This window comes from Notamacropus eugenii, chromosome 3 (genome assembly GCF_028372415.1).
Source record: "Notamacropus eugenii isolate mMacEug1 chromosome 3, mMacEug1.pri_v2, whole genome shotgun sequence".
Lineage (NCBI taxonomy): Eukaryota > Metazoa > Chordata > Mammalia > Diprotodontia > Macropodidae > Notamacropus > Notamacropus eugenii.
In genome coordinates, this window is record NC_092874.1 from 201,924,257 (window position 1) to 201,942,360 (window position 18,104).

The 18,104-nt window shown below is 38.8% G+C and overlaps 1 protein-coding gene across 2 annotated transcripts in view; it reads left to right on the plus strand.

Moving 5' to 3' along the window:
- The window catches only part of CRACR2A (calcium release activated channel regulator 2A), a 222,323-nt gene that overhangs the window by 187,718 nt on the left and 16,501 nt on the right, over positions 1-18,104 (plus strand). For both annotated transcript variants that reach the window (XM_072654002.1, XM_072654003.1), the window contains 4 exons: positions 3,463-3,769; positions 7,744-7,876; positions 12,875-12,956; positions 13,166-13,280. In XM_072654002.1, the coding sequence (XP_072510103.1) occupies positions 3,463-3,769; positions 7,744-7,876; positions 12,875-12,956; positions 13,166-13,280 (637 nt within the window). The remainder of the gene's footprint in view (positions 1-3,462; positions 3,770-7,743; positions 7,877-12,874; positions 12,957-13,165; positions 13,281-18,104) is intronic.

Below are 18,104 nucleotides of genomic sequence, written 5' to 3' on the forward strand. Positions count from 1 at the left end.
CTCTGGCCATCTTCCATACCTTCCTCTACTCTACCTTTGACCTCCTTGGCTTCTTTTAAGTTCCAACTATAGACAACCTTTCCTAACTCCTCTTATTTCTAGGGCCCTCCCTCTCAATTATTTCCTCTTTCTCTTGTATGTAGCTTGCATGATATATATTTGTTTGTGTGTTGTCTCTCCCATTACATTGTACGTTCCTTAAGGGTAGGGACTGTCTTTTCCCTCTTTTTGTATCACCAGTGCATGACACATAGTAAGTGCTTAATAAATGTTTGCTGATTGATGGATTAATAATAGTTCCCATTTATATAGCGCCTGCCATATGCTCAGCACTGTGCTAAGTGCTTTACAAATATTATTAGTAATAATCAATTAATTTGTAATTATTACAAATTGTAAAAATACAATACAGTAAATACAATAAAATACAATACAAAAGTACAAGAATTTTTAATAATTTTATTATGTTGTAACAATTATTTGTCAACATAGAACAAAGTTGCTGATTATTCAGGGTACTAATTATTCAGAAACCTTTATTTTTCTCTTTTACTCCATAGTCCTGTTATTGAACAGTAGAACCCTAGCCTGTTCACTGGGAAAGCTCTGAAAGCTTGTACTAGTATTAGTAAGGTCTGTACTAGTATTAGCAGCAGTTAAGTGCATGGAGCTCTGTATTTTGGAATTAGGAATACCAATTCATGTTTTTTTTGAGGTTCAGTTTCCTCAGTTGTAAAATAGGGATAATAAATTCCTATAACATGTACTTGACAGAATTATCATGAGACCCAAATCAGACTTTAAATTGTAAAACACTGTATACCTTCAGTTATCTTTAGATAAAGAGCCATTTTAAAATGACATTAATAGGTACCACAAATCTGTGTGACCTTGGGCAAGTCACTTAATCTCTCTTAGCCTTCATATCCTCATCTGTAAAGTGGGGATAATAATAGCACCTACCTCCCAGGGTTGTTGTAAGGATCAATTGAAATAAGATTTGGAAAATCTTGGAAAAACACAGTACTTGGCATGTAGTTGGTATTTAATAAGTTTCCTTCCTTCCTTCTTTTCATATTATTTTAAATTACTTTCTAGAATGGTTAGATCAATTCACAGTTCCACCAGTAGTACATCAGCATGCCCACCTGTCTACACCATCTCCAGCATTGACTAGTCCCATCTTTTGTCCTCTTTGCCAATTTGAAAAGCATGAGATGAAACCTCAAAGTTGTTTTGATTTGCATTTCTCTTATTTTCAGGGATGTGGAGTATTCTTTCATATAGTTGTTAATACATTGTAATTCTTCTGAGAACTGTTTATTCATATTTTTGACCATTTATCAGTTGGGGATGAGTTTTTGTCTTACATATTTCTGATAGCTGCCTACATGTTGTGGATATCAGACCTTTATTAGAGATAGTTTCCCATTTGACAGCTTCTCTTCTTATCCTCATTGCATTAATTTTGTTCATACAAAAGTTTTTCAATTTCATATAATCAAAATGATCTACTTTATCTTTTGTAATTGCCTTTATCCTTTGTTAAAAATTCATTCCCTACCCATAAATATGGAAGGTACAGATTCCCAATGCCTTCACATTGTTTTATGATATGACATCTTTTTTTATTTAGTTATTAATTTTTTCCAGTTTTTAACATTTTTATTTAACGTTTTGAGTTCTGAACTCCATCCTTGCCTCCTGCTCTCCATTCCTCCATCCCTGAAACAGTAAGCAGTCAGATATAGCTTATCCATATGCAATTATGTAAAACATTTCCATATTAATCATTTTGTATAAGAAGATTCTAATAAAAGAAAAAAAGAAAGAAAATGAAAATAGTCTGCTTCAGTCTGTTTCCAGTCAGTTTCAGTTCTTTCTGTGGAGGTAGATAGTACGTGTCGTATGATATGACATTTTTAAGATTCAGGTCACATCCATTTTGAGTTTGTTATAGTATATGGTATAAGGTGTTGCTCTGAAACTAATTCATTCCAGGTTGCTTGCCATCTTTTCTAACAATTCTTGCCAAGTAAGGTTCTTTTCCTAAATAATTTACTTTTCAGGTTTATCAAACACAGAACTGTTGAGTTCAATTATTTCTGATTCTTCCTCATCTAGTCAATTCCATTGAACTACTTTTCAATTTTTGAACCAGTACTAAATATTTTTTAATAATTACAATTTTATAACATAGTCTGACGTCTAGAAGTGCTTATTTCCTCATTTCATTCTTACTTTTAAAACTCCCTTGATTTTATGAATCTTTCATTCCTCCAAAGGAATGTTATTATTTTGTCTCTATCTGTAAAGTATCCTCTTGGTGGTTTAATTGATATAGCACTATATCCATAAGTAATTTTGGTGTATTGCCATTTTTATTATAATGGGATGGCCTATGTATGAGTACTGAATATCCCTTCAGTTAGTTAAGTTGTTTGTCTAATTCTTTAAGGAGCATTTTGTAATTATATCTCTACAGGTACTGATTGTGTTTAAATTCACTCCCAGATACTTTATGTATTTTGTAATTATTTTTAATCAGACTTCCCTTTTTATTATTCCCTTTTGGATTTTGTTATTGCTATATAGAAATGTCGTTGGTTTTTGTAGGTTTGTTTTGTAACCTGCTATTTTACTGGAGTTATGCATGATCAAAATGTTTGAAAAGAGGATAGATCATCTAGTCCTGATGACATTTAACAGATGAGAACACTGAGGCCCAGAGAGGCTGACTTGCCCAAGGTCACTCAGCTAATAAGTAGAGGCACCAGGATACTAACCAAGTATACAGCTAGAATTGTCAGAATTATTTAAAAGATGGAGTAGACTCATTCTTCATGGTCCCAGGAAGCAGTAATTTGAGGTTACAGAGTCAAATTTTGGCTAAACGTGAGAGAGAGGGAAAAAAACTTCCTAATCATTAGAACTATATAAACATGAAATAGATAGGTTTTTATGTGATAGTGACTTCCCACTGTCAGGATTATTGCACAAGGGATATACTTTGATTAAGAATTAAGTTAGGTGCCAAGGCCTCCCAGTGCATCCCGGGTCATCTCCAGTCATCCTGATGAATATCTGGCCACTGGATCCAGATGACTCTGGAGGAGCAGTGAGGCTGGTGACCTCCACAGCCCTCCCTCACTCAAAATGAAGTCAAGTGCAAGTCATGTCATCGTTTCTCTGATGGCGTGGTATTCTTCGGCAGTAAAGGATGAACACAACAAGAAGTTAGGTGTGGTTTCTTCCAACTTTTGTATTCTGCAAATCTATAATTCAGTAAATGTTATTCTCATCTTTTTTTTTTTTCTCCCAGTGTGTGTGGGGAGATCAATTAAGCCTATCAATCTCACATTTGTCAGGCTATCCTCAAACTTCCTTGTACTAATGTATTTGTATATGGGTAATTCCCTTCCTCTCCCCTTCTCTACCTTCTCCTCTGCCCTGTCCCTGTAGCCAGTCAACTGAAGAGGATGACGTGTTTAGTATATCAAGAAGGAGAAGTTCTGTTGGTCTGAATGGGATCACAGAGGAGGATCCTGGGGCCAGTGGGCCAGGTCTTCGACCTCTCAGGAGGATTATCTCCATCGAGGAAGATCCCCTGCCTCAGTTTCTGGATAGGCATTCTGAGGGACAGCTAAGTAAATGTGTGGAAGAGGAGGAGAGCACTGAACAGCATCAAGAGGGAAAGAACCAGCAAGCCCCACCCTCAGAACCCACATCTCCTCGAGGACAGCCAGTAGGAAAAGAAACAGGAATCCAGGTAAGGGGATATTTCATGTTGGCTTGTTTTAATACACCTCCATCTTGTACTTGTGTCCCAAGACAGTCATCGCATCTCAAAGGATGAAAAGAACACAGTGCATGAAACATGTACCCTTTGACTTCTCCAACAAGCTTCCTTATATCATTCAAGTGATTATTCCTAATCGTCTCAGAAAGGCAGGGTAGTACAGTGGCTAGAGAGTGACAGCTACAGTCAGGCTTGAGTTCTGCTTCTGAAATACACTAATTTTATGGCTCTAGATAAGTTGTTTAACCTCTAAATGGTCCAAGCAACTATTTCTTAAGAGGTTTTAAGTTGCAGAACAATTGTTGATTTGGACTGATAGATTTTCTTACTCCCTAGTTGTGTTTAACAATACAATCATAGTTCCAAATACACATTATGCTTTCAGTTCACAAAGTGCTTTCATCAGAATAAGCCTTGAGTTAGTGCAATTTTGGCTCTGCCTCTCAGAATCTCACTACCTATGTGACCCTGAGTAAGTCATATTGGATCCCAATTTACTCATTTCTAAAATATGGTTGTTCAAGGTCATCTCTTAGGACCCTTCTAGTGCTAAGATGCTTTGAGAGATCTTCCTAAAGTTCTGAGGAATCTTTTTTTTTATTAAATTATTTTATTTGTTTTCAGTGTTCTACAATCACTTCTATATATCTTAGATTTTTCCTCTCCCATTCCTTCTTTCCCCTCTCTCTCCCCACTCCCTCCCTGAGACGGTGTACAATCTTACATATGTTCTATACATACATTCCTATTAAATACATTTTCACCTTAGTCATGTTGCATAGAAGAATTAAAATGAATGGGAGAAATCATAAAACAAAACAAAACATAATAAAAAAGAAAATGGTCTGTTTCTGTCTGCAATCCAATTCCACAGTTCTTTCTCTGGATGTGGAAGGTGTTTTGCCTCAAGAGTCCATTGGGAATTTTTTAAGTCCTTGCATTGCAATGAAGTAATACGTCTACCAGAAAAATTTCTTGTGCACTGTGATTGTTGCTGTGCACAAAGTTCTCCTGGTTCTGCTCCTTTCCTTCAGCATCAGATCATATAAGTCCTTCCAGGCCTCTCTGAAGTCTTTCTGTTCATCATTTCTTATAGCATAATAGTATTCCATTACATTCATATACCACAATTTGTTCAACCATTCCCCAGTTGATGGGTATCCCTTTGATTTCCAGTTTTTGGCCACCGCAAAGAGAGCTGCTATAAATATTTTTGTACATATGGAACCCTTTCCCATTTCTATGATTTCTTTGGGATACAGTCCCAGAAGCGATATAGCTGGGTCAAAGGGTATGCACATTTTTGTAGCCCTTTGGGCATAGTTCCAAATTGCTCTCCAGAATGGTTGGATCAGCTCACAGCTCCATCAACAATGAATTAGTGTTCCAGCTCTCCCTCATCTTCTCTAACATTTATCATCTTCCTGTTTTGTCATGTTAGCCAATCTGCTGAGGAACGTTTTTTTGGTCCCTTGATAGGAACTCAGGCCCCTGGAACCCTCTACTCATCATTCTGAAATGCTTTGAAAATTTTCCAGAAATCAAAAGATTTAGACTCAAATAGGACTGTAGTCCAGCCTCCTTCAAAGACACAAACTGGGACTCAGAGAGGAGCCCTGACAAGTTCAAGACCATCTAGGTAATCAGGACCAGAATTTGAAGCCAGGTCTTCTGAGGTCATTACCATTTACAACAGAGCTGTTGCCATCCTGAAATTTCTCTGTATGTATATTTGCCTGAGATCTTGGTCATTTTCCCCTGGATCTCCATATATAGATGTCTCCCCTAACGTCTCCCCTAATGCATGTAGGCGCAGAGTAAGGCATGTATTACGTACACCTGGGGCAAGAGTTGTCTGAGAGACTTGGAATTAGTCATTTCCCTTCTCTCAACCTCATTCCTCTTATCTATAAAATGAAAGAGATGGGCTAAATGATCTCCAAGTTCCCTTGTGCTCTAAATCCTATGATCTCAAACCCTTGAGGACTGTAGAGATTTTTGACTTGGTAGCAAAAAGTCTGGAAAAAATGATAAAGTTAGTTATTGAGCTTGTTGTCTGAAGAGTGATGACAATGAGGGATGGAGTAATGTTTGTGGAATGAAAGTAAGTCTTTGTGAATTTAGATGAATTAAGAAAAAAGAGAAAGTGGGAGGACTGAGGGGCAGGTCCCTTGTAGAAGAAATGTTTTATCTTTCATTTAAATTCCTGTAATTTACCTTGAATTCTTTTCTAAGTATTGGTTTCTCTCCAAAAGGCTATGATGATTTTTTCCTACAACTTGAATACATTTCCTGTCACATTACAGATTTTTTTTTTTAATGAGAGGAGTTAATTCCACCAAATCCATTTTTAAGTAGATCCAAAAGAGGCTTCTCATTTATTCATGAAGTATTATGCTTGAACTCAGAGGCAGAATTACTGAGTGAGTAAGCAGCTTCCTGGAGAGTATGTATAGACTAGTGGAAAAAGCTAACATATCTTTTTTTTTCCTGGTCAAGTTCTGCCAATAATTCCTTGTGACACTTTAATCACTCTCTTTTACTATTCTGGGCCTCAGTTTCTCCATGTGAAAAATTGGAGGGTAAAAATTCCATTCCACTCTTTTATCCTTACTGAATCGGTAGGATTAATTTGGAATTAGAATGATTTACCTAACGGTTGGGTTATTAACCTTTAGATGGGGAAACCCTAAACCAAAGGTTAAAAACCTTTTATTTTGTTTCTGTTTTGTTTGTTTTTGTTTTTTTTTCATGGCTCCCTTTGGCAATCTGGTGGAAACTATGGATCTTTGTCAGAGGAAATACTTTTAAATGCCTAAAGTAAAGTATAAAACATTACAAAGAATGACATTTGTATTGAAATGCAGTTATCAATTTTTTTTTTTTTTGAGAAATAAGTTCATGGACTCCAGGTTAAGAAACTCTGTCCCAAACTAAAACAGGGTACAATAGAAGGGAGAGGATCTCTAGCAATCATAACAATTGCTCCCATCTAAAATACTTTAAGATTTACACAACATATTCCTCATTATAACTCTGTGAAGTAGGTAATATAAGAGTTTTATATTAAATTTCATAGGTGAGGAAACTGAGGCTGATAGAAATGACTTATATAACTAGTAATAATAACTAACTTTTATATAGTGCTTACTATGTGCCAGGTGCTGGGCTTAAGGGCTTTATAATTATCTTGTTTGATTCTCACAACAACCCTGGTGCTATTATTATCCCCATTTTACAGATGAGCAAACTGAAGCAAAGAGAGGCTAAGTGACTTGCCCAGGGTCATACAACTAGGAAGTGTCTGAGGTAGAATGTGAACCTGACACTGTACCATTATGATATATTAGATGCCCCCTAATAAGTGCTGTATACAGCTTCAGTGTTGAGATAGAAAATAGGGCACCTTTGATCTCCACTTGTTCTTTCTCAGTCTTTAGTCATACAGATAAGGGCAACTCTCCTACTGTATCACTCAGCATCCTTCAATAGAAAAATGATCTGTCATGACGGATATAGGATTGAACACTTCTCTCCCTCCCTCTCTCCCACACCATAAGGGGTTTTAATGTTCTAAGGTCAGAGATAACTGTCCTGGAGGTCAGAGCTTGCTACATTAGCAACTAAGCCCTACCTGAGCCCATGTTCTCTCCATGCACATTTTATGTACTGATGCTGGGAATAGTCCCAGGATATAAACTTAGTAGGGACAGTATGTTATTTAGTCAGGCTCCCTCAACTTAGAGATAATTAAGGTGAGGCCTGGGGGAGGCTGTATGGTCATAACTTGTCCAAGGTCACCCCAGCTAATAAGTAGCAGAGCCAGGATTCAGCCTTCATTCCCCTACACTGATCTGTACAGGGAAGATGGGGAAGCTTGAAGGGATGATGGGTGGATCAGAGGGCTTCCTAGGCTGTGAGCACACCTATCTACCTCTTCATAGGAGAAGAGCTCTTCCAACTCCCCAGATCGACTTTTCAAGATTGTATTTGTGGGCAACTCGAGTGTGGGGAAGACATCATTTCTGAGGAGGTTTTGTGATGCCCGATTTTCCCCAGGCACGGCAGCCACTGTTGGTGAGTTGTTCCCCATAGAAGTTCCTCCACTGCTTGAAATTTCCTCCCTTTTTTAGAGGTTGTGACTTCTCTTCTGGCTCAAATGTCCTTGATGAAATCTCCTTCTCTATGGATTTGTCTCATTCCTCCCCTTTCCCCTCCTCCTAGTACAGTATAAATTCCTTGAAGGTAAGAACTGTTTCATTTTTGTTATTACCTCCTGTACCTAGTGCAGTGCTGAAGGAGCATGGGACCCTAACATGAACTTTTTAGCTGAATCTGGAGCTAGAAGGCCAGAAGTGGGGAGTGGTTTGATTTGGGTGAGGGGTCTGACAACCTTGTCTTTTCAGCTTAGTAGTCTGATAGGTGGTACATAGTAGGTGCAGGATAGGTGAGGTGAGTTTCCCCCATTAAATGATCAAGCATTGAATAATAAAATCAAAAAATTTTAGACCTGGAAGGACCTTGTGGATCACATATTCAAATATTCTCATTTTGTAGATAAGGAAACTGAAGTTCAGACAAATTAAATGATGCATTGAATTGCGCAGAGTCTGGAGTCCAGGTCATCTGAATCTTACTCCAGGTCCCTTTCCATTGTGCCATCTTGTTTTACATTAAACATGCAGCAGATGTTATCTCTTAGATAGCAGTTATCTCTTAGAGATAATGAGCCCAGCTCTAGGCAAAATTAAAACTGGCAGAGGTTCTTAATCTGAGCCCTTTTCTGGACATCAGTGGTTCCCAAGGTCCTCTGCTTTCACTCTTCTCTGTGACCATGGGTAAGTCATTTCACCTCTTTAGTTGAAACATTAAGGGGTTTTGCTATGATGACTTAAGGTCCTTTCCACCTCTGAGTCTACAGTACCAGGCATTTGGAGTAGTAGGAGGATCTGGGTTCAAATTCCAGCTCTGTCACCTGTGTGATCTTGTCTGTCCTGTCCGACATTCACTGTCATATGCCACTTCCAGTGTTTCTTATTGACCTTACCTTCTTTCATTCTAATGTTAAGCCTGAAGTTTAGGTTTCCTTCTTATTCTAACCTCACTGGACTTGGAAGACAGCCAGTCATCATTCCCCACTTAAGAATACTCCTTGACCCATTCCTTTCCTCATTCATCTTCAGGAACTGGCTCTCTCAGTTGGTTCACTCCATGCCCACTACTGTCTTAGGCACTGTCCTGAGAGTTGTCTGAAAGTATGGTTGAGGAAGAGCTCTTGAATTGGAGTCAGAAGACTTTGGTTCAACTGTCACTCGTTATACTTTTGTGACCTGTTACCCTGCCTGCGTCTCTCTCTCTCCTCATCTGTAAAATGATGGCATTGAACTTGGTGGATTTGATTCAGTCCCTATTATTGTTCAGTAATGGCAGAAGATCACCCAGGGCAAACCAGGCTTGAAGCAGCTATTTTCTCTCCATTTTTGAAATAATGACAGTTCATATTTATATCAAATTTTAAGGTTCATGAAGTACTTTTCCTCATAACAACCCTGCGTGAGGTAGGTGGGACAAATATCATTCTCACCTTTTTCCAGATGAAGAAACTAAAGTTCCGAGGGATTCACCTATTGGGAGCTATGGCTCGCAAGTGTAAGAGCTGGTACTCACACCCAGGTCTCAGCTCTGGACTTAGGACTTTTTACATGCCTGCTCTTCACAACAAAATGCTGAAAGCTTCCCTTTATTTAAATTGTACCGGGAGGTCCACCTTTTCAAGGCTTTCCTGAATGAAACCCACCACTCCTCTCCAGTCTACCAGCCAAACATCCACTCAGCCCTTCCCTTCCACGATTTCTCCCATTGTGGTAGCTGAATACCATCAGGATTCTACCACCAGATTGTTTAATCATGGCCCCGTGTTAATCAGTCTACCTTCCTTAATTAGATAGTGACTTCTCTGTAGGGCCCTCAACACTCTGCTCCAGCCACCCCAGAAGCACTCAATCCAGGCTTGTGGGACTGATTGATTGATTGATTGACTGGCCAACTGACATTACAAAGAGAAGAAACCCATCAAGTCTTCTGGAGCACCTGAAGTGCAGACTGTATTTCTCTTGCTTTGTTTAACTCGTATATATCTTTCTGGACCTGCTTGACTGGTGAGGTGAACCAGATGTGACTTCATAGGAGTGTTGTCATCAGCTAGATCCAAGATAAGCCTTCTGCTTAGGACCCCTTTCTCCCCCTACCACACACACACACACACACACACACACACACACACTGACATACTCCAAAGCAGGAGCTACCTATGCTCTAAAGCAGGCCTATATAACCTGTGGCCCACCAAAGAATTTTGGGTAGTCTTTGAAAAAAAAACATCCTCTACATTTTTCATGGGCTGCCCGAAATCCTTTGGTATGCCTGCAGGCTATAAGCAGCCTCCAGGCTGCAGGTTGTGCAGGACTGCTCTAAGGAGCTTAGAACTTGTGGTCCAGTTTCCAAGATAAGGAAGTCTGAGAACAAAAGACCTATAGAACAGTAGACAGTGAACAAGTCCTCATGTGCGACTCACTCATGGTGTGATCTTGGGTAAGTCACAGCTCCACTCTAGGTCTTAGTTTCTTCACTCATAAAATGAGGGAGTTGGGCTAGATTTGCTTCCACTTCAACCATTCTTGGATTCTCTGAGTATATGGATTCTCTGTGTTTGTGGCTCCCCTTTATTCAGCACTAGTTTCTGGTTATAGTCCCTCACACAGGCTGCCTTTACCCCAGGCAGAAAGGAGAGAGGACCCATCCTTTCCTCCTAGGAGAGATTTAACTTTCTCAGATTTCCGGACTTTTGGAAAATAAAAAATTAAACTAACTATGAATTCATTTCCCAGTCCATTTTAAACTACTCTGATAATGAGCAGTTAGCCCTGAGATTTCCCAATTAAAAAATAAAAATAAAGACCAGAACTCAGTGAATTCTTTCAGTCTTTATCCACGGCATACTAAAATAACATTTGTTTAGACTAGAGCCTCACATACAGCATGTTCTCTGGCCCTCACAATAGCTCTGTGAATTATAACAATAGTTCAACGATTACTATCTCCATCCTACAGATGAAAAAATAACATTCAGAAAGTCAAAAATGATTTGCCGAAGGTCACAAGAGTTAACAAGTGGAAGAGTTGGGTCTAAGCCTCAGGTCTCCTGAGTCCAAATCTAGTGTGCCTTCCATTGCACCACCATGTTGGTTTTCCATAGCAAAGGACCAAATACTGGGCAAGAGTTTGGAGACCCTAAGCCAATCACAACCTCCCTAATTCTCAGTTTCCCTGTTTTAAAAGGGGGTTGGTTGATGTCTAATCTGTCTCCTTCAAAGGGAAATTTTGGTGACCCTATGGGATGATGAATGTGAAAACCTTTGAAAGTATAATTGTAAATGATTGCACTCTTCCTCCCTCATCTAATTATCAGATTCCTTTGCCTTTGCCCCACTCACTGCCCAGCTGCACTTCATCTTGGGTCAAGAAGCAATATTAACATTTAATCTTTTCGTTTGATTACATTTTTGCCATTTACATTATGCTCGGTCCATTTATTGTTGGTTTTCTTTCTTTCAGTCTGTCTTGCCAGAGCTGCCCTCTTCTGTCCTAAGTCATAGGGCTAAAAACTTAACATCTGTGTAATTTTGTGGGAGTGAGAAGATGCTAGAAATGGATCTTGCCATCTCTTAGATCTGGTTCCTTTAAAAAAAAGTTTCAATCTTTCAGCATTTCCATATGACCCTGAGGTCATGAGAAAGATTTAGGGGAGAAGAATTTATTGTTCAGAAAACACTTATTTGTTCATTGATTGGAAATATTTATTAAATATCTGCTGTAACAATGGTTCATACTCATTAGTGCAGCTAGGTGACACAATAGACAGAGCTCTAGACCTCTCACACGCTTACTAGCTACATGGCTCCATGCAAGTCATTTAACCTGTCTGCTTCCATTTCCTCACCTGTAAAATGGAGAAAATCATAGCACCTGCCTCTCAGGGTTGTTTTCAGGATAAAATGGAATAATATTTATAAAGTACTTTTCATATCTGAAAGTTCTATAGAAATGCTGTTGTTAATATTATTATTTACAACTTTGCAAAGCACTTTACATCCATTTGTCATCTTGTTGGATCCATACAAAAGCCCTATGAAGTAGGTGTCACAAGTATTATAGTCTCCACTTTAAAGACAAGGAAAGTGATACTTGGAGCATTTAAATAACTGCCCCAGGACCACACAGTTAAGTGGCAAAGTCAACTGGAACCCAAAGTCCAGGGTGCTTTCCCCAGGGTGACAATGAACTCTGAGACACTGTGAAGTACACCAAGTTGGACAGAACACCGTTTCTTCTCTAAAGAGGTTTACATGCTGACATTCCTCTGACCAACACAATTAACCATCCCCTATAATGTCATTTAATATTCCTTTCATATTTTTCTGGAACCAGTTAACATTGGTTAATATTATTAGGAGGGCTAAATGATTAGGGAAAAAGTTCTTTTCTTTGAGAGGTTCTGGTGTTGACCCTTACCAAGACATATCTCAAGGCATAGGCTCTCTAGGAAGCCCCTATAGTGATTACATAGCATAGATGACCAAGGTCTGCAAGAGCATTGTGGGTGGGTATTCCATTTATCTCTAGGCAAAAATTATAAAATTTTATTTTGACTGCTTCTAATTCCCTCATCTTCCCCCACGTTTTAGTTAGTAGAGTTTGTGGTATGACCTCTTCCAGGGATACTTGCATTTCAAGAGGAGACTTCTAAAAAGCCTTCAGGAAAGAAGTGAGTCTTCTCTAAGCTTCCCCCTTCCATGAGGGAGGGAGTAAATACAGATTGAGCATGCTACTTTAGAAAACAACCCAACTGACTCACCTCTCAGAGCCTCAGCTTCCTCATCTCTAAGATGGGAGTAGTAGGTGACTTCTAAAGTTCATTTTAACTCTAAATTTCTGTGATTCTACAATTCAGGATAAAATCTGTGCCCTATGAATAGGCCCAGGCCAACCCTGACAGGCCTTGTTTTTACTTTACAGGGCTAGATTACCAAGTGAAGACAGTGAAAGTGGACAAATCCCTGGTGGCCTTGCAGCTGTGGGACACAGCTGGGCAGGAGAGGTGAGGAAATGCCCTTTGCTTCCTCACTCTGTCATCCTACTCTTCTGGTCTCAACTTAACCCTCTTCCATGTTCTTCTTTACCTCCTACTTCATGTTGAGTGGTCCTCTTAGAATCTAGTTGAAGATCTGGGTGCCTCAACTTTTCTGGGAGGTTGAGGGGGGTAAAGTGTTCCATTTCTGACAGAGCTGGGGGGATACTTGTTGGCAGGTATCGCTGCATCACTAAGCAGTTCTTCCGCAAGGCAGATGGTGTCATCATGATGTACGACATCACAGCCAAGCAGACATTTATGTCCATCCGCCAGTGGCTGACAAGTGTCGAGGTGAGCTGATACCAGTACTTGAGCTTTTAGCAAATCAGCAAATGTTAGTCACAGTTCATGGCTGCTTTTTGCTCTCTTACCTCCCTCTTTACCTCTTACCTTACTTCAACCCCTGCCTTCTTGCTGTCAACCATTCTAGAATGGACTTCTCTCTGCCAATCAATATCCCTCCCCACTTTTTGCTACCTGGCTCAAAACTTGCTTCTTTCCACAAACTTTCCCTGGTTATCCCTACCCATCTCTATCTTCTTCTTTTCTCTGCATCCCCTCATCCCCTAACATACCTAATTTCTACTCTACATTAGTACATTAGTATACTCTATATGTTAATAGAGGTATATGTATGGTGTGCTAGAAATAACAGTAGCTTTAGAGTTAAAAGACCTGAATTTGAGTTTTGGTCCTTTTAATAAGCTCTGTGATCTTAATCAAAATATTTTATTTCTTTGGGCCCTGGTTTCCTCATCCATAAAATATTGCTAATGAATATACTATCTACTTCTTGAGGTTTTGGGGAGGATTAAGTGAGAAAATGAAGACAATAGAATTTTGAACCCATAAAGGACTGTATTCAACTTAACTCTCTTCCATGTTCTCCTTTACCTCCTACTGCACGTTGAGTGATCCTCCCAGAATCTAGCTGAAGATCTGGATTCCTCCACTTCTTTGGAGGGTTGGGAGGGATAGATTAGTGTTACATTTCTGATGGAGTTAGGGGGACCTATTATCAGCAGGTACTGCTGCGTCACCCAGCAATTCACCCAGACTATCACTGATTACCATCCTTAATATGATGGCATTGTGTAAATGGTGAAGATGGATCATAGCATGGTCCTCTCAGGGTATCCAGGTGACTAAAGTCTTTGGACAAAGTCCATGAGAGACCAATGTCATACTGAATTCCTTGGTAGCTATGATGAGACTTCATTGTAATAAAACTTGAGCTATAATAGGGACTTGATTTCATGTGTTTATATAAGTTTATATATGCATTTGGGCTGCTAGGTGGTGCAGTGGATAGAGTACCAGGTTCGGAGTCAAGAAGACCTGAGTTAAAATCTAGCCTCAGACACTTGCAAGCTATGTAACCATAGGAAAGCCACTTAACCATATTTGCCTCAGTTTCTTCATCTCTAAAATATACTGGAGAAGGAAATGCCAAACCACTCCAGTACTTTTGCCAGGAAAACCCAAAATGGGGTCACAAAGAATCAGGCACAAGTGAAACAACTGAACAACAACAACATATTCATTTGTAGCAGTTATATAATAACATGCAGTATTTGAGCAAGTCACTTTACATTTAGGACCTCAGTTTTCCACCCACCTAAGAGCTATAACAGTCTGGTTCTTTAGTCTCTTTGTCTCCATATATTTGCTGTCATTTCAACTTTATTAACAACTTATCAAGATCAAGGACAGTGTAGGCAAGTCAACTGTGGGCTTCAGTTGCTATGTTTATAAGATGCAAGATGCTAAGCTGTAAGATGGGGGCTGGACCAGATGACACAAGGTCCCTTCTTGCTTTTGGAGATATGATTATTTTCACTGCTTAAGAGGTAATGTGTGTAATAAAAGGATAATAAACAGAGGAAAGGTTTTTTTAAAAGATCTACAAAGATGTTTATAACAAATTTCTTTTTCACCATCAAGATCAGTGGAGCCATCCCACTTGAATTCTAATGACAAAGGCCCCGATATGTCTATATATGTAAATAGTAGAAAGAATGTAGAAATAGAATTAAAGAGAACAATGAGGAGAAAGCAGCTGAATTAGACCCATTGTACATAAAGGAGATGAATGCTCGAGATAACGATTTTGAGGGCTTTGAGAGACTAACTCACAGTCTGGGGCACTTTCCACTAGGCTACACTGAACTGTACTGTACAGTGTAAAAGATACAAAATTGTATAGACCACTGTTTATGCTCTGAAGGGCGTGTAAAAAAAGAGAGATCAAATCCACGGAAAAAAATCTTGGATTCTATAAATACAGAAAAAGAAGACTGAAAGAATATTAGCAACTCCCAATCTGTATGCTGACTTTCCCAACTACACATAATTTATGTGATGATCTTATAAGCACATCAAGAGCTTCCTTGATGAAAGTATTAGTAGGAAACAGTCAAGCTTTTGTAAGTGATATTCTGCAATGGACAATATCTCTACTGTCAAACAACTGACTGAAACATGTAGAGAATATGAGATCTCACTTATTTTTTGTTGTTGATTATTTCATTTATTTAAAATTTTATTTTATTTATATTTCTATAATAATTATAATATATTATATATGATACATTAGATTATGTATATAATATATAATAATAAATATAAATTTATTTACTTAGAAATAATAATTAATCAATGAAGTAAAATATAGCCTTAAAGGCTTTCTTTCAACAAAATGGCTCCATGTATGCATTAAAATTATTCAAAAATATATGAAAGAGGAAAAATAGTAGTAATCTTGTTAAGCAACCTACCAATCATTAATATTTTTAAAAATCATAAAAGAGGGAGATGTGTGTTTGCCGAAGATATTTGCCATGGTCATGAAGGAAGGGGGGAATTCTAGTGCCTATTGACAAGGACTAGATGGTGAGGTCCTCCAGATGCTCCTGTTTGTACATGACACTGTATAATTTGAATCAGGCCTTGGAATATCGCAAAGAAGAAAGAGAATCAGCATTTATTAAGCACCTGCTTTGTACAATGCACCATCTGAAGCACTTTACCAGTATCCTCTCATTTGATCCTCACAACTATCCTAGGAGATAGACAGAGATTCTTGGAGAGATTCGTAACCACTCCAAAGAGTTTGGAAGCTTCTAGGAAGAACTACACGAATGGAGAATGTCAATGGTACAGATTATGACATGCAGTTAGATGGACAGTCTGCAGAGCTTTCCATCATGATGAGAGAGAGAAAAAGAGAGACACAGAAGAAAAGATATAAATATAGGTTGTTCACAAGTGAGTTCATGCACTTGTTTATAAGTGACTGAGTATGTGTATGTGTGTGTATCCTAGTCTATAAATGGGTAAGTTAGGCCCAGAATGAAACAGGAGAAAGAAGGCAGGCTAGATTAGATTGCCTTTGGGAATTGGCAAAGCTCCTTTAATGATCCCAAACTTCTCCATGTAACAAAAGCCCTTCTTTTTCATGCTCTTATTCTAACAACCTTGTTGTGTGACTGTGAGTCATGGAACACTCACAGTCTCTGAAGAATCCAAAATGAGTGTCACTCAGAGGGCAGTGGAGAAATTGGAAAGTAAGCAGGCTACAACACATTCAAAGAAAAAGGATGTAAGAAGTGGAGTACAGAATATCATCAGAGGAGTATATGGCAAAAAGAAGTATTAGTCACATGGTGAGAGTAAGGAATACCTGGAGAATAGGCAGGAAGGGGGGAAGGAAGCGGAGAGGAAGGAAGGAAAAATGGAAGGAAATGTTGACTAAGTGCCAGGCCTGATGCAAAGCATGTTAAAAACATCTTATTTTGATCCTCACAACAACCCTGAAAAGTAACTGCCATTATTATCCTCATTTTTACAGATGAGGAAAATGAGGCACTCAGATGATAAGTGACAACCAGGGTCACATAGCTAGAAAGTATCTGAGGCTGAATTCAAATTTTCTGCTTCCAGGAAGTATGTAATGCACAATGGTACAAGATATATATTCTATCCCGTATAGGACATGCACTCAATCAATACTGACTGATGAGTTTTTCCCTGCTTTGTTCAGTCATGTCCAGGTCTTTGTGACCCCATGGACATCGTCTATCTTCATGCCATGCCAGGTCTGTCTTCACTACCTCTTAAAGTCTGCCCAGGTTCATGTTTATTGTTTCTAGGACACTATCTACACACCTTCTTCTTTGTTATCCCTTTTATTTTTGCCTGCAATCTTTTCCAACATCAGGGTATTTTCCAGTGAGTCCCATTTTCTCATTATGTGATCAAAGTATTGAAGTTTCAGCTTCAAAATCTGATCTTCCAGTGAATAGTCTGCATTAATTTCAATAAGTATTGACTAATCTATCTCCTTGATGTCCAAGGGACTCTCAAAAGTCTTCTCCAGCACCACAATTTGAAAGAGTCAATTCTGCAGTGCTCAACTTTCCTTATAGTCTAACTCTCACTTTCCTTATAGTCTAACTCTCACTTTCCTTATAGTCTAACTCTCACTTTCCTTATAGTCTAACTCTCACATGCATACATTGCTACTGAGAAGACCATAGCTTTGGCCATCCAGACTTTTGTCAGCTTGGTGATATCTCTGCTTTTTTAGTATTTGCCATGGATTTCCTTCCAAGGAGCAAGCATCTAATTTCATGGCTGTAGTTGCCATCTGCAGTGACTTCTGAGCCCAAGAGTAAAAAATCTGACACTGCTTTCATTTCTTCTCCCTCTGTTTGCCAGGAAGTGATGGGACCAGTTGCCGTGAACTCTCTATGCCCTCAAAAAAATTGTGACTAAGAGAGATCCTAATTTCTGGTACTTCTCACTAAATTCGCTGTGACTTAAGATATTATTTCTCAGAATTGGTTTGGCATCTATGATGAATCATGCATGAAATACAACCTCTAAAGAATTACAATTTGAAAAGGCAACAGAGAAGATGCATGTTGGGTATAAATAGGCTGCTGTGGATTGACAATGAAAAATTGTGTGCAAAACGTGGCATAACCTAAAAGAAATCATCAAAGAGAGGGGCCAGTCCTGTAGGAGAGCAAAGGGTAACATGTGCAGCTTTTGTCTTCCATTGGCAAATGCTTCATGTTTACTCACCTAAAAGTGAAAAGAGCACTGGTCTTC